This window comes from Amblyraja radiata, chromosome 27, assembly GCF_010909765.2.
Source record: "Amblyraja radiata isolate CabotCenter1 chromosome 27, sAmbRad1.1.pri, whole genome shotgun sequence".
In the NCBI taxonomy this organism is placed as follows: domain Eukaryota; kingdom Metazoa; phylum Chordata; class Chondrichthyes; order Rajiformes; family Rajidae; genus Amblyraja; species Amblyraja radiata.
In genome coordinates this window covers 36176964-36191705 of record NC_045982.1, presented here as the reverse complement: position 1 = coordinate 36191705, position 14742 = coordinate 36176964, and the positions used below count along the sequence as shown (strand labels likewise).

Here is a 14742-nt window from a genome sequence, read left to right as displayed (position 1 = left end):
ATTGAAGATCTCGAAGGAAACCCACATGATCACAGGGAGAACGTACAAACTCCTTACAGACAGCACCCATAGTGGGGATCGAACCCGGGTCTCCGGCGCTGCAATCGCTGTAAGGCAGTAACTATACCGCTGCACCACCGTGCAGCCCAGATTCTTTCAAAAGGGATCGTGAGCAGGTCATATTTTTTAACCTGTAACTCTACTGGTAAAATTAGATTTTGCAACTGCATTTTGTCTTCTCTCATTTCACCTGATGTGTTGTTGGACAAATTTGTGTATCGGTCTGTACCACAAACCAAGATATTCTGGTGCAAAGGGTGGTATTCCAAAACTTAATTGGGGCCAACAAAAGTGAATTCTCCATGAAGTGTAGTGGATAAAGAAGTCAAATAACCAAGCGGGTGTAAACTTTATTACAATAATACAATACAATAATACAATACAATACCATTTATTGTCATTTGAGCTTCAATGAGGCTCAAACGAAATTCTGTTTCCACAGCCATACAAACAAAGACAATTTCCTACAGACATACACACAATTTAATTCACACAAACATCCATCACAGTGAACCCACTGTGATGGAAGGCAAAGTCTTTTCTCTCCCCTGTTCTCCATTTTTCTCCCGATGTCCAAGCCCCAGGCGGGCGATGCTAAGTCCCACGGCCATTTTAGGCCGTGCCGGGCGATTTACGGCCCCGCTCCCGGTCTAAAAGTCACAATGTTGGAGCCCCCGGCGAGCGCTGGAATGTCCCACGGCCATGAAGCCGTGCCGGGCGATGTACGTCCCCGCTCCGGGTCGTTCCAACCCCGCGACACGGGCTGGAGAAGTCGCGTTGCGGGAGCTCCGGGAAGCGGTCTCTTCCCCCGGACCCGCGAGCTCCTGATGATTACCTTTCAACATATCAGAAACAGCAGATCTTAAATGATCATAATCTATCTATCTACACATAATTGAAACTCTGATCTCTCCTGTCAGTCACCCGGGACGGCAACTCCCAGACTGCGGTGGAGACGCCCCCTCCGGCACACCTTCGCCGCACTGATTGACCGGCTCCTCTGTCACGATAAAGCAGAAGGAGCTGAGCGAGCAGAGCTTGTGTGTCACCGTGGGTGGACAATAGACAATAGACAATAGGTGCAGGAGTAGGCCATTCGGGCCTTCGAGCCAGCACCACCATTCAATGTGATCATGACTGATTATTCACAATCAGTACCACGTTCCTGCCTTCATCTCATATCTCCTGTCTGCGCTATATTTAAGAGCCCTTGAAAGTATCCAGAGAACTCCACCGTCCTCCAAGGCAGAGAATTCCACAGACGCACAACTCTCTGTGTGAAAAAGTGTTTCCTCATCTCCGTTCTAAATGGCTTACCTCTTATTCTTAAACTAGACTAAGTGGGACCCGTTGGTTCCCAGTCACATGGGAGGTCTGGTTCCCCCAACACAACCCATTCCCCAATGCAATATTCCACCACTCACCCGTAACCCCTAACTGCGGCGTGGCTGACGGGTTCCTGTTGTGATGCCCCTGAACCCCCTCCTCCCCTCACCTCCCCACTCCACCCTTTGCCCTTCCCCCCATGCACACACACCATCCCCCCTCAACCCCCCATCAACTGTTAGTGGCTCTCCGGCGGCGCAGCCATTCCTGCCCATTGGGCGTAGAACAGATGGGTGGGTGTGGGGGTGCGAGCATCCTACAGCTGGGGACAGGGGACAGCTTCAGGTGGGGGGCTGTCGAGGGCGGTGGGGGGTGGGGGGGTGGTGGAAAGTGTCCTGCAGCCGGGGAGCGGGACAGCTTCAGACGTGGGCCGGTGGTGGGGGGGGGGGGGGGGAAGAGGCCTGCAGCGGGGGAGGGGAACGGCTTCTGGCGGGGGCTGTCAGGGGCCAGTGGGGGTGGGGGGGAGCGTGCTACAGCTGGCAGAAGGGGACGGATGTCCTGCAGCTGGGGACAGGGACGGCTTTAGGCGGGGGCCGTTTGTTGGGGGGGGAAGTATCCTGCAGCTGGGGGCGAGGACGGCTTCAGACAGGGGGCCAGCAGGCGCATCCTGTAGCCGAGGGAGAATGGCTTGAGGCGGGGTCCAGTGGGTGGGGGCACAGCTTCAGGCAGGGGCCGTGTGGGGGGGGGGGGGGAAGCAACCTGCAGCTGGGGACGGGGATGGTTTCAGGTGGGGGTAGAGCGTCCTGTAGCCGGGGGAGGGGAATGGCCTCTTGCGGGTGCCGGTGGGAGGGGGGGGGGGGGGGGGGGTTGGGAAGCGTCCTGCAGCTAAGCATGGGAATGGCTTCAGATGGGGGCGGGCTGGATTGTCTTGTAGCCGAGGGATGGAGACGGCTTCAGGTGGGGAGGGAAGGAGCGACCGTTTGCAGCTGGGGACGGTGACGGTTTCAGGTGAGGGCCGGCAGGAGCATCCTGCAGTCGAAGTAGGGAGATGGCTTGAGGAGGGGACCAGTGGGGGACGTCGATTTTAGGCAGGGACTGGTGGTAGTGGGGGGGTTGGGGGTGTGAGCATCTTGCAGCCGGGGGAGGGGAACAGCTTCAGGCGGGGTCCAGCTTGAGTGTCCTGTTGCTGGGGATGGCTTCAGGCGGGGGGGAGCATCTTGTAGTCAGGGGGAGGGGAACGGCTTCATGCAGGGGCTGGTGTGCGGTGTGTGTCCTGCAGCCGCAGTCAGGTGGTGGCCTGTGTGGGGGGTTTCTGCAGGGCTAGTACATGCGTCATGGGCCGAAGGGACTGGTTTCCGGAGGGCTAGTACAGACATTGTGGGATGAAGGGACTTTTCTTGGGCTAGTACAGGTGCTGAGGGAGCCGCGTGCCGGTGGGCCAGGGGCGGGGCCGGGCGCTTGTGGGGCCGGGCGCTGGTGTGGGCCGGGCGCTTGTGGGGCGGGCGGTGGTGGTGGTGGGAAGGAGAGTGGGGGAGGCGTGGTGTGGCCGGGCGCTGGTGTGGGGAAGGGAGTGGTGTGGGGCGGGAGATTGTGGGGCCGGGGATGGTGTGGGACGGGAGATTGTGGGGCCGGGAGATTGTGGGGAGGGAGCCTTGTGGGGCCGGGCGCTGGTGTGGGCCGGGCGCTGGTGTGGGCCGGGCGATTGTGGGGGGGCGTTGTGGGGCCGGGAGTGGTGTGGGGCGGGCGCTTGTGGGGCCGGCGCTTGTGTGGGAGGGCGCTTGTGGGGCCGGGGATTGTGGGGCGGGCGTGGTGTGGGCCGGGCTGGTGTGGGACGGGGCTTGGGGGGCCGGGCGTGGTGTGGGGCGGAGCGCTTGTGGGGCGGGCGCTTGTGTGGGGGGCGCTTGTGGGGCGGGCCTTGTGGGGCCGGGCGCTTGTGGGGCCGGGCGCTGGTGTGGGCCGGGCGCTTGTGGGGCCGGGCGCTGGTGTGGGCCGGGCGCTTGTGGGGCCGGGCGCTGGTGTGGGCCGGGCGCTGGTGTGGGGCCGGGCGCTGGTGTGGGGCCGGGCGCTTGTGGGGCCGGGCGCTGGTGTGGGCCGGGCGCTTGTGGGGCCGGGCGCTTGTGGGGCCGGGCGCTGGTGTGGGCCGGGCGCTGGTGTGGGCCGGGCGCTTGTGGGGCCGGGCGCTGGTGTGGGCCGGGCGCTGGTGTGGGCCGGGCGCTTGTGGGGCCGGGCGCTGGTGTGGGCCGGGCGCTTGTGGGGCCGGGCGCTTGTGGGGCCGGGCGCTTGTGGGGCCGGGCGCTGGTGTGGGCCGGGCGCTTGTGGGGCCGGGCGCTTGTGGGGCCGGGCGCTTGTGGGGCCGGGCGCTGGTGTGGGCCGGGCGCTTGTGGGGCCGGGCGCTGGTGTGGGGCGGGCGCTTGTGGGGCGGGGCGTTTGTGGGGCCGGGCGCTTGTGGGGCCGGGCGCTGGTGTGGGCCAACGCCCTCGCACTTTCACCGGTCCTCACCTGAAGCCTTCCCCATCCCCAACTGCAGGACTAGTCCAAAAACAAGTCCATTCGGCCCACAATGGCCATACTAGCCCTATGGAGAATAGTCCCTTTGGCCCACAACACCCATACTAGCCCTCCAGAAGGCACCCCCACTGGCCCTCCCGCCTGCGGCCATCCCCGGCTGCAGGACGCACTCCCCCCACCACCCCCGCCTGAAGGTGTCTGTCCCCAGCTGCAGGACACTTCCACCACCCCCGCCTGAAGCCGTCCCTGTCCCCAGCTGCTGGATGAGGGCTTCAGGTGGTGGCCGGTGGGGTGCGGCAGCGGCAGGCCACAGCAGTGCTCACTCCCCACCAGCGCCCAACAGTCCCCCCCACTGGCACCCGACAGCACCCGCTTTATGCCTCCCCACCTGTAGGACGCACCCTCACTGGACCCCGACAGCACCCAACAGCCCCCGCCTGAAGCTGACCCCTCCCTCGTCTGCAGGCCGCTTCCCCCTCCCCCACCAGCTCAAAAAGCACCAGCTTGAAGCCATCCCTTTTCCCCAGCTGTAGGACATTCACCCACCCACCACCGGCCCCTGACAGCCCCCACCTGAAGCCTTCCCCTCCCCCAGCTGCTGGACACTCGTCCCCCCCCCCCCCGACCCCCAACAGCCCCCACTTGAAGCAATCCCCCTCCTTCCGGCTGCAGGACTCTCCCCCCTGACAGCCCCCAACTGAAGCCATCCCTCTCCCCAGCCTGGAGGATGTTCACCGCACCCCTGACAGCCCCTGCCTGAAGCTATCCCCTCCCTCAGTTGAGGGATGATCACCCTCCTCCTCAGGCTGCAGGCCGACCCCCCCGACAGCCTCCGCCTCAAGAACAGAGAACAATGAGTGATCCTAATATCATGATTGATGAGAAGCATCATGATCAGGCTCTGTTGTAAATTCATGACAAGCTTGAGAATTACAACAAAACAATGGGATGCTTTCATTTGCCAAGAAATGGAAGGATGCACCTTGATGACGACAATCCAGAATTCCTGCAGGAATTGCAACACAATAGACCTGAACAACAGCACATTTTTGAGGTGAATGAGCCTCTGCTGGATGCTGATCAGAGAGCAGTGTATGACCAGGTGTCCAAATGCTTGAAAAATAAGCTTTCTTCAATGTTTTTCATTGATTCACCAGGCGGAACGGGAAAAACATTTATCACCAATTTGATCCTCTCCAAAGTTAATCAAGGTGATGTGGCTATTGCTGTAGCATCCTCTGGGATAGCAGCTAAATCAATGCCTGGTGGAACAACTGCACATTCTCGATTCAAGATACCCATTCAAGTGACCGAGGATACAAGAAGACCCATTCAAGTGACCGAGGACGAGAAGAACTCTAAGACAATACGTTTGATGAGGCAAGTGAAACTAATTGTTTGGGATGAATGCTCAATAATTAGGAGGTGGACAGAACTCTTCAAGATGTATGCACCAGCACTAAGCCTGTTGGCGGCATTCTTACCATTTGACAACTCCTTCCTGGAGTAAAAAGGGGAACTTATGCTGATGTTGAAAATTCCTGCACCAAAACTTTTCACCAAGTTTTAATTGCAGACAAATAAGCGATTGAGAGAGGAAGAAGTAGCTATGTTACAATACTTACCTTCAGCGGCGCTGCAATTCTGCCACTGGCCGTGTGCGCGATTTTGGCGCATTTGAGGGGGGGGGGGGGGTTAAAACGCCTTTTTTTTCTTACCTTGTCCTGGATTATATTTGGTTGGAGTGCAAGATTTTGTTGAAGAATCGTTCCGACCGGCGTTCTGTCTATTTTTTTTTTTTTAAATCGCCCGACTAGGTCAGCGCTGGAGTCATTTTAAAATCAGCTTCTAAAGCCGTCAACGCCGACAACGGGGACGGATTTCATGCAGGTGACAGGTAAAAGAAAGTGGTTTATTTTTATGTATAAAAGTGGTAATTTCCGAGTATGAAAATGGCCATAACTTTTTTAATACTGAAGATATTAAAGTGAATTAGGTGACATTAAACTGCTTTTTATGCTTTATCTGATGGGATACATTACAGACTTGATTTTTTAAATCTCAAAATTTTGTAACATTGCTATTCTCAATTTCTGTTGAAAGTTGGAGAAGACGAGATTTTAAAGAATGAAGACATCACACTGGAGGATTGTAATGATTTCATCTATCCCACATTTGACAATCCTACAGAATTATTCTCCAACAATTGTTTCTTGGTTCCATAGAACCAAGATGAGAAGCATCAATTCTCCATGTGTCAGACTCTTCCCTGGAATCATTAAGTTTTACTTTTCTTCCAATGCTGTCACTGAGGGAACTAATGCTACTAACTTCCCAACAGAATTCCTCGATTCTTTCAAGATCTCTGGATTACCACCATACAAATTGGAGTTCAAAGAAGGATCTCCGATCATGTTAATAATGGAATCCCCAAAGCTATGCAATGGAATAAGGATGATTGTGGAAGAGCTACACAATAATCTGATCATTGCAAAAATCAACATGGGAGCCTTCAAAGTTGACATTGTTCTCATTCCTAGGATAACGCTCGATTTGACAGAAGGCAAACACATTCCCCTTCAGCAGAGCCAATTCCCTATTCAGTCAAGTTTTGCTATGACGATCCATAAAGCGCAAGGACAAACCATGGAGAAAATGTTGATATACCTTGACAAACTAGCATTTCAGCATGGACAACTGTCCTTCACCTTACGGAGGAAAGGTGAAGGAAAATGTCAAATTTTTCATGAAGGATGGAACTTCAACCAAGAATGTTGTCATTAAACGCATGCTTGTATTGAACGATGACTTCTGAGGTAAATTCTCAGATTTTTTTCCAGTTAAAGTTTGACCACTCAATAATGATTCTACATTTAAATTGTGTTTCTTTTTTTTCATCAATAGCAAAGAGACTTTGAGACGGTGTGCAACCGAACGCAACATGAGAGGCAAAAAGAAAGAAATTAACTGAATAAATCTCATCTTTAACTTTCAAATTACTGTCAAAAGGCCAACATACCATTTGCTTTCTTCACTGCCCGTTGTATCTGCATGCTTACTTTCATAGACTGATGAACAAGGACCCCCAGATCCTGTTGAACTTCCACTTTTCCAAACTTGACGCCATTTAGACAGTAATCTGCCTTCCTGGTTTTGTTACCAAAGTGGATAACCTCACATTTATCCACATTAAACTTCATCTGCCATGCATCTGCCCGCTCCCATAACCTGTCAAAGTCACCCTGCATTCTCATAGCATACTCCTCACAGTTCACACTGCCACCCAGCTTTATGCCATCTGCAAATTTGCTAATGTTACTTTGAATCCCTTCATCCAAGTCATTGTAAATAGCTACGGTCCCAGCACCGAGCCTTGCGGTACCCCACTAGTCACTGCCTGCCATTCCGAAAGGGACCCGTTAATCCCTACTCTTTGTTTCCTGTCTGCCAACAACTTCCCTATCCATGTCAGCACTCTACGCCCAATACCATGTGCCCTAATTTTGCCCACTAATCTCCCATGTGGGACCTTATCAAATGCTTTCTGAAAGTCCAGGTACACTACATCCATTGGCTCTCCTTGTCCATTTTCTGAGTTACATCTTCAAAAATTCCAGAAGATTAGACAAGCATGATTTCCCCTTTGTAAATCCATGCTGACTCGGACCGATCCTGTTACTGCTATCCAAATGTGCGGCTATCTCATCTTTGATAATTGACTCCAGCATCTTCCCCACCACCACCGATGTCCGGCTAACTGGCCTATAATTCCCTGTTTTCTCTCTCCCGCCTTTCTTAAAAAGTGGGATAACATTAGCTACCCTCCAATCCACAGGAACTGATCCTGAGTCTATAGAACATTGGAAAATTATCATCAATGCATCCATGATTTTGAGAGCCTTAAGTACCCTGGGATGCAGACAATCAGGCCCTGGGGATTTATCAGCTTTCAGTCCCATCAGTCTATCCAACACCATGTCCTGCCTAATGTGGATCACAATGGGAACCCAATGATCGGGAATGGCTACACCGCCAGAGAGCCGCTAAGAGTGGAGGGGGAAGGTTAAGGGGGGGATGGAGTGAGTGCATGGACTGAGGGGGGTGTGCAAGGGGCAGAGTGGGGGGCGGTGAGGGGAGGAGGGGGGATTAGGGGCATCACAACGGGAACCCATCAGCTGCGCCCACACAGTTGGGGTTATGGGTAAGTGGCGGAATATTGCATTGGGGGCCAGGCCACCCATGTGACAATGGGACCCAACGGGTCCCACTTAGTTTAGTATCATCTATTTAGACACAAAAAGTTGGAATAACTTAACGGGACAGGCAGCATCTCTGGAGAGAAGGAATGGGTGATGTTTCGGGCCGAGACCCTTCAGACCTCTATTTGATTGGCAATGTGCAACTAATATCAAATATATTAATCTGACCCATTTGAAATCAAACTGTTCAAATAATATGTCTCCAGGTCATGCGGCATACAAACCATAGTTTAGTTATTTTTTTGTTTAGAGATACAGCATGGGAACAGGCCGTTTGGCCCCCCCGAGTCCATGCCGACCTGTGATCCCCGTACGTTAACACTATCCTACACATGCTAGAGACAATTTACAATTTTATCGAAGCCAATTAACCTACAAACTTGAATGTCTTTGGAGTGTGGACGGAAACTGGAGTACCTGGAGAAAACTCATGCGTTCACAGGGAGAACGTACAAACTTCGTACAGACAGCACTCGTGGTCAGGATCAAACCTTGGTCTCTGGTGCTGTAAGGCAGCAACTCTACCGCTGTGCCCATCATAGACACGTGGATCATCAAGTACCCATCTTTTTTAATAGGAAAATTATCAATAACACACAGCAAATCATCCCAACTCTAGAGCTTGGAAAATCAGATTAATTACAAAACTTCTCACCATTAATCTCAAATATCTGCTTCCATTTGCTCAATAAACCATGTACCACTTTTAAATAAGAATATTCTGATGCTAAACTCTACATTTGTTATGTAGACAATATTGAGCAAGGAACAGATAGATTCATTTCACTTTTCCAAAATTAAATAATTATTGAGGTTTTTCTTACATTTTTGTTTTGTTGAATTTTAGCATGCATGTATGCTTTGTGGTTTTACAATGCTGTTGCATCTCCTGAGAGAAAGCTGAATGATCTGAAGTGGCAACTTTCAGACGAGGCTTTAAAAAGCCCCTGTGTTGATCTTTCAAGTGGATGTCAAATATTTTTTAAAACTCTCTTCATTGTTGAACAGTCATTCTCACTGTAGGCTATATCCAATATCATTCAGCAAATAGATTTTTAGGCAATGATTTGTTGTGGAAATGTTCAATTTAGCTGCTGTGTTTCGCAGCATGGTTTGGGAACAGCTCCATCCAAGCTCCGGGAAATTGCAGAGAATTGTGGACGCGGCCCAGACCATCACACAAACCAACCTCCCTTCCATTGGACCAGTCAAGGGCCAGTCTCACCTCGGTCACTCCCTCATCTCCCCTCTCCCATTGGGCAAAAGTTATAGGTGTGAAAATGCACACCTCCAGATTTAGGGACAGTTTCTTCTCAGCTGTTATCAGGCAACTAAACCATCCTACCAACAACTTACACTAAACATTATTCACATTATTCCCTATATCATGCATCTGCATATTGTGAAAAGCTCAATTGTAAACAAGTATTGACTTTCCGTTGCAACAAAAACTTTTCACGCACGTGACAATAAACTAAACTGAACCAAACTAAACTAAGAAATGAACATAAATAATGCATCAGAAGAAAGTGCTGGAGGAATGCAGTGGTTCAAGCAGCATCTGTGGAAGGAATGGACAGACAACAGTGTCGGTCAGGACCCTTCTTCAGATTTTGTGTGAGAAAACTGCAGATGCTGGATAAAATCGAAGGTAAACACAAAATGCTGGAGTAACTGAGCGAAAGTTGGAAAAAAAGAGTTGGGGTTAGGACAAAATCTGGCAAGTGGAGATAGGTGAGGAGGAGGTGGTGTTGATTGGAAGATGTGTGGAGTAAGTGACAAAGGCTAGAGGTAAAAATGAGACAAAATGGTGTCAGATAAGGAATGATACGATACGATAGAACTTTATTTATCCCAGGAGGGAAATTTATCTGCCAACAGCCATAAAAAGGGGATCGAAAATGGGAATGTGGGACTTGAGGACAGGAATTGAGGGCAGAGGAGGGAACGGGAGCAGGGTGACTGTGATGATGGGAGATTGTGGGGGAATATCTTCATGCCAGGGTGGGGATGCAGGGGAAAGGAGGGGGTCTATTCCACTGAACTGTTCATTGGTGCCTCCCCGGCCCTTACTCTCCCATACGTCAATCATTCTGCAGAAGGGTCCTGACAAGAATCATCATCTGTCATCATCATCTGAGCAAAAGGATTTGAGTATAGGAGCAGGGAGGTTTTACTGCAGTTGTACAGGGCCTTGGTGAGACCACACCTGGAGTATTGCGTACAATTTTGGTCTCCTAATCTGACGAAGGACATTCTTGCCATAGAGGGAGTACAGAGAAGGTTCACCAGACTGATTCCTGGGATGTCAGGACTTTCATATGAAGAAAGACTGGATAGACTCGGCTTGTACTCGCTAACATTTAGAAGATTGAGGATCTTATAGAAACTTATAAAATTCTTAATGGGTTGGACAGGCTAGATGCAGGAAGATTGTTCCCGATGTTGGGGAAGTCCACAGTTTAAGGATAAAGGGGAAATCTTTTAGGACTGAGATGAGAAAAACATTTTTTACACAGAGAGTGGTGAATCTCTGGAATTATCTGCCACAGAATGTAGTTGAGGCCAGTTCATTGGCTATATTTAAGAGGGAGTTAGATGTGGCCCTTGTGGCTAAAGGGATCAGGGGGTATGGAGAGGAAGCAGGTACAGGATACTGCATTGGATGATCAGCAATGACCATATTGAATGGCGGTGCAGGCTCGAAGGGCCGAATGGTCTACTCCTGCACCTATTTTCTATGTTTCTATGTCTATTCCCACCACAGATGTTGCCTGACCCACTGAGTTGCTCCAGCACTTTAGTTTTTACTAAAATAGGTCTGCAATATCGTGTGTCTAAAAATAATTTGATTTGGGATGCCCTGCTTGAACCAATTGTGCATATACTGCCATGAAATGTACATATATGCAAACCTTTGTGATTTTATGTTAAACGCATGAAATAAAAGCCGCTGAATTAATATTAATTTTTAAAAAGGAAGGGTAAATAACTACGACACCTCTCTCTCATTCATGTTCTTTCTGTCCCCATCACAGGGTACAGGCTCTCAGCTGACATCTACTATATCATACCTGCCAACTAGTCCGATTTTGTCGTATTTGTTCCGATTTTTAAGTTTAAAAAGTGTGAAAAATCGGAACAGTAAGATTATAAAATGAGGGAATAAACGGCCAATCAACCGCTGTCTCTTAGAGGGTTGCGTCGAATCACCGACCAGCTTCCTATAAAATTCCCGTCCAATCAGCCGCTGTCTCCAAGGGCATTGTGTCCAATCACATAATGCGCTGGTCACTCAGCGGCCAATCAGAAGCTGTTTCCGAGGAGCGTTGCGGCCAATCACCGACCAGCGTCCCTTACTGAAGCAGAAGATGACTTCTGCCAACACTTTTTCTCTGCTGTTTGCACACAGTGCTAGGCAAAGAGATATTTCAGGTAACATTCTTTGTAAAGATTTTTTTAGCTGTACGAAGTCATTTATTTAATGAAATATTTATCTTTTGGGGTGTAGCGGCGCCTGCTGGCGTACGTAGAGATCGAACCCGGCGTTCGGAAGCCGCGGTCACGTGACTTGGGAGGGGCTGCTTGTTTCGTGCAGTTTTTGCTTGCGTGCGTTAGTTCAGCGCTGACCACCGTTGTGGGCAGATGTGTCTAAAGAACCTGTGTGCTGGAAATCGAACTTTTGAATAAAGATCTGTTGGAAACCCCAGTTGTCGTTCTTCAGTCCGCCAAATTGGTGACCCCGACCTGTCTAGCCGTCGTTAGACAAGATGAATTATGCAGGAACCAACCAGCACGAGGCAGGGCTCACCGGCCTTCAAACTGCCAGCCTTTTGGCCTGATCAACCTCAAGTGTGGTTCGCCCATGTTGAGGCACATTTCCACCTTCATTGCATCGTGGCGGACGACATAATGTATTTCCATGTGGTGGGGGCATTGCCGCAGGACTGTGCCTCGAGGTTGTTGCCCTACATCAGGGACCCGCCGTCCATCGGCAAATACGAAGGGCTGAAGGCCCTGCTGCTCCACGCTTACGGTCTCAGCCGCAGAGACAGGGCAGCGAAGCTGCTGCACATGGACTGTGTTGGCGACCGGCAGCCTTCAACCATCATGGCGAAGATGTTAGCCCTGATGGACGGGCACCGCCCAAGTCTGCATTTCGAACAGGTGTTCCTGGAGCAGATGCCTGACCAAGTCCAGCTAATGCTTGCTGGAGCTCATTTCAGCGACCTGCAACAACTTGCGGTGAGAGCTGACGAAATGTGGGCTTTTTTTTGTTTTAGCCCGCCCCCTGGTCGCACGACGGGTGCAGCCGAGTGGACGAAGACGAAGCCCAGCCCAGCGCCGAAGAAGAACCGCCGCGGCCAGTGGTCTACAGTCAACGCAGACGGTGCTCCTACCACCAACGATACGGACCCGAAGCCCGAAGATGTCGGAGCCCCTGCTCATACCCGGGAAATGCCCCGGCCGATTATCCATAGAGGCGAACGCGATCGGCCCAAACGAACGCCTCTACGTCTGCGATCGCCATTCCTGCCACCGTTTCCTGGTGGAGCCCGGTGCCCATACCAGCATCCTGCCTCTGAGCGCCCGAGATATTTGCGCCGGTAAGGTAGGATCCGTCCTCTCGGCTGTTAACGAGAGCGGACCGCGAACCTAAATTTCGACTCCCGCCCGTACAGGTGGAAGTTTATCGTTGCTGACGTCGCCCAACTGATCCTGGAGGCCGATTTCTTGCACGTGTTCTCCCTGTTAGTCGTTGTGCAAGGTGGACGTATGGTCCCTGTGTCGGACCCATGCCCTGCCAAGCCGCCCAACCCTGAGATCCAGCCACCTTTCGCAGCCCTGCTCGCCGACTTCCCAGTGTTGCTCATGCCCCGGATCGACGGGATCGCGCCCCGTCATGGCATGGTCCATCACATTCCCACCGAGGGCCCGCCGTACACACCTGCGCGCGCCGTCTCCCGCCCGATAAACTGCGCATCGCACGAGACGAGTTCCAACTTATGGAGGACCAAGAGATCATCTGGCGGTCGGATATCCCCTGGGCTTCCCCACTACACATGGTGCCCAAAGCGTCCGGGGGTTGGAGATGTTGGGGTGATTACAAAAGTTTGAACGTGGTAACCTCAGCCGATCGGTAACCAGTCCCGAACATCCAGGATTTCTCGGCCCATCTGGAAGGTGCGACCTTCTTCTCGAAGGTTGACCTTACTCACGGGTATAATCAAATCCACCCCGACGACGTCCTTAAAACGGTCTCCATTACCCCTTTCAGTCTTTTCGAATAGCTTAGAATGCCTTTTGGCTTGAAGAACGCTGCTCAGGCGTTCCAAAGGCTAATTAATCAGGTCGGTCGGGGTTTGCCGTTCATTTTCATTCACCTGGATGATATCCTGGTGGCCAGCAGCTCACGGGCGGAGCATGTCAGGCACCTCAGCGTACTTTTCGAACGGCTGCGCAAACAATGGTTGGTGATCAACCCAGCGAAGTGCCAGTTCGGGATGCGCTCCATTTCCTTCTTGGATGGTAGCATCACCTCCCACGGCGCGCAGCCACTGCCCGAGAAGGTCGACGCTATCCATTGGTTTCCGAGGCCCCTATTGGTCAAGGGTCTACAGGAGTTTATCGGGATGGTTAACTTCTAACACCGATTTGTCCTGTCAGCAGCCGCCATCATGCGGCCGTTGTTCCAATGCATGGCCGGTAAGCCAAAAGACCTGGTCTGGTCTAGTCAAGTTAAGTCAAGTCAAGTCAAGGGTTATGGTATGAGTGCAGGCAGGTGGGACTAAGGGAAAAAAGTTGTTCGGCATGGACTTGTAGGGCCGAGATGGCCTGTTTCCGTGCTGTAATTGTTATATTCTATATAAGTCAAGTCAAGTTTATTTGTCACATACACATACGAGATGTGCAGTGAAATGAAAGTGGCAATGCTCGCGGACTTTTGTGCAAAAAGACAAACAAACAAACAACCTATAAACACAATCATAACACACATATACCTTTACATAATAAATAATGGAAGGAAAAACGTTCAGTAGAGTTAGTCCCTGGTGAGATAGGCGTTTACAGTCCGAATGGCCTCTGGGAAGAAACTCCTTCTCAACCTCTCTGTTCTCACCGCATGGCAACGGAGGCGTTTGCCTGACCGTAGCAGCTGGAACAGTCCGTTGCAGGGGTGGAAGGGGTCTCTCATGATATTGTTGGCTCTGGAGTTGCACCTCCTGATGTATAGTTCCTGCAGGGGGGCAAGTGAAGTTCCCATAGTGCGTTCGGCCGAACGCACTACTCTCTGCAGAGCCTTCTTGTCCTGGGCAGAGCAATTCCCAAACCAGATGGTAATGTTCCCGGACAAGATGCTTTCCACCGCCGCTGCGTAGAAGCACTGGAGGATCCTCGGAGACACTCTGAATTTCCTCAATTGCCTGAGGTGGTAAAGGCGCTGCCTTGCCTTACTCACGAGTGCTGAGGCGTGTGATGCCCATGTCATATCCTCGGAGACGTGGACTCCCAGATATTTAAAACAGTTCACCCTATCCACAGGATCCCCATTTATCCTCAATGGAGTGTACATCCTCGGATGATGTGC

At 51.6% G+C, this 14742-nt stretch overlaps 1 protein-coding gene across 1 annotated transcript; it reads right to left on the bottom strand.

Moving 5' to 3' along the window:
* Positions 1-2788: 2788 nt before the first annotated feature.
* LOC116988395 (basic proline-rich protein-like) lies at positions 2789-12044 on the bottom strand. Its single transcript, XM_033045056.1, has 3 exons — positions 11965-12044; positions 4877-4925; positions 2789-3844 (listed from the first exon to the last, which is right to left on the bottom strand). The coding sequence occupies exons 1-3, from the start codon at positions 12042-12044 to the stop codon at positions 2789-2791; spliced, it is 1185 nt and encodes a 394-aa protein (XP_032900947.1).
* Positions 12045-14742: the final 2698 nt, after the last annotated feature.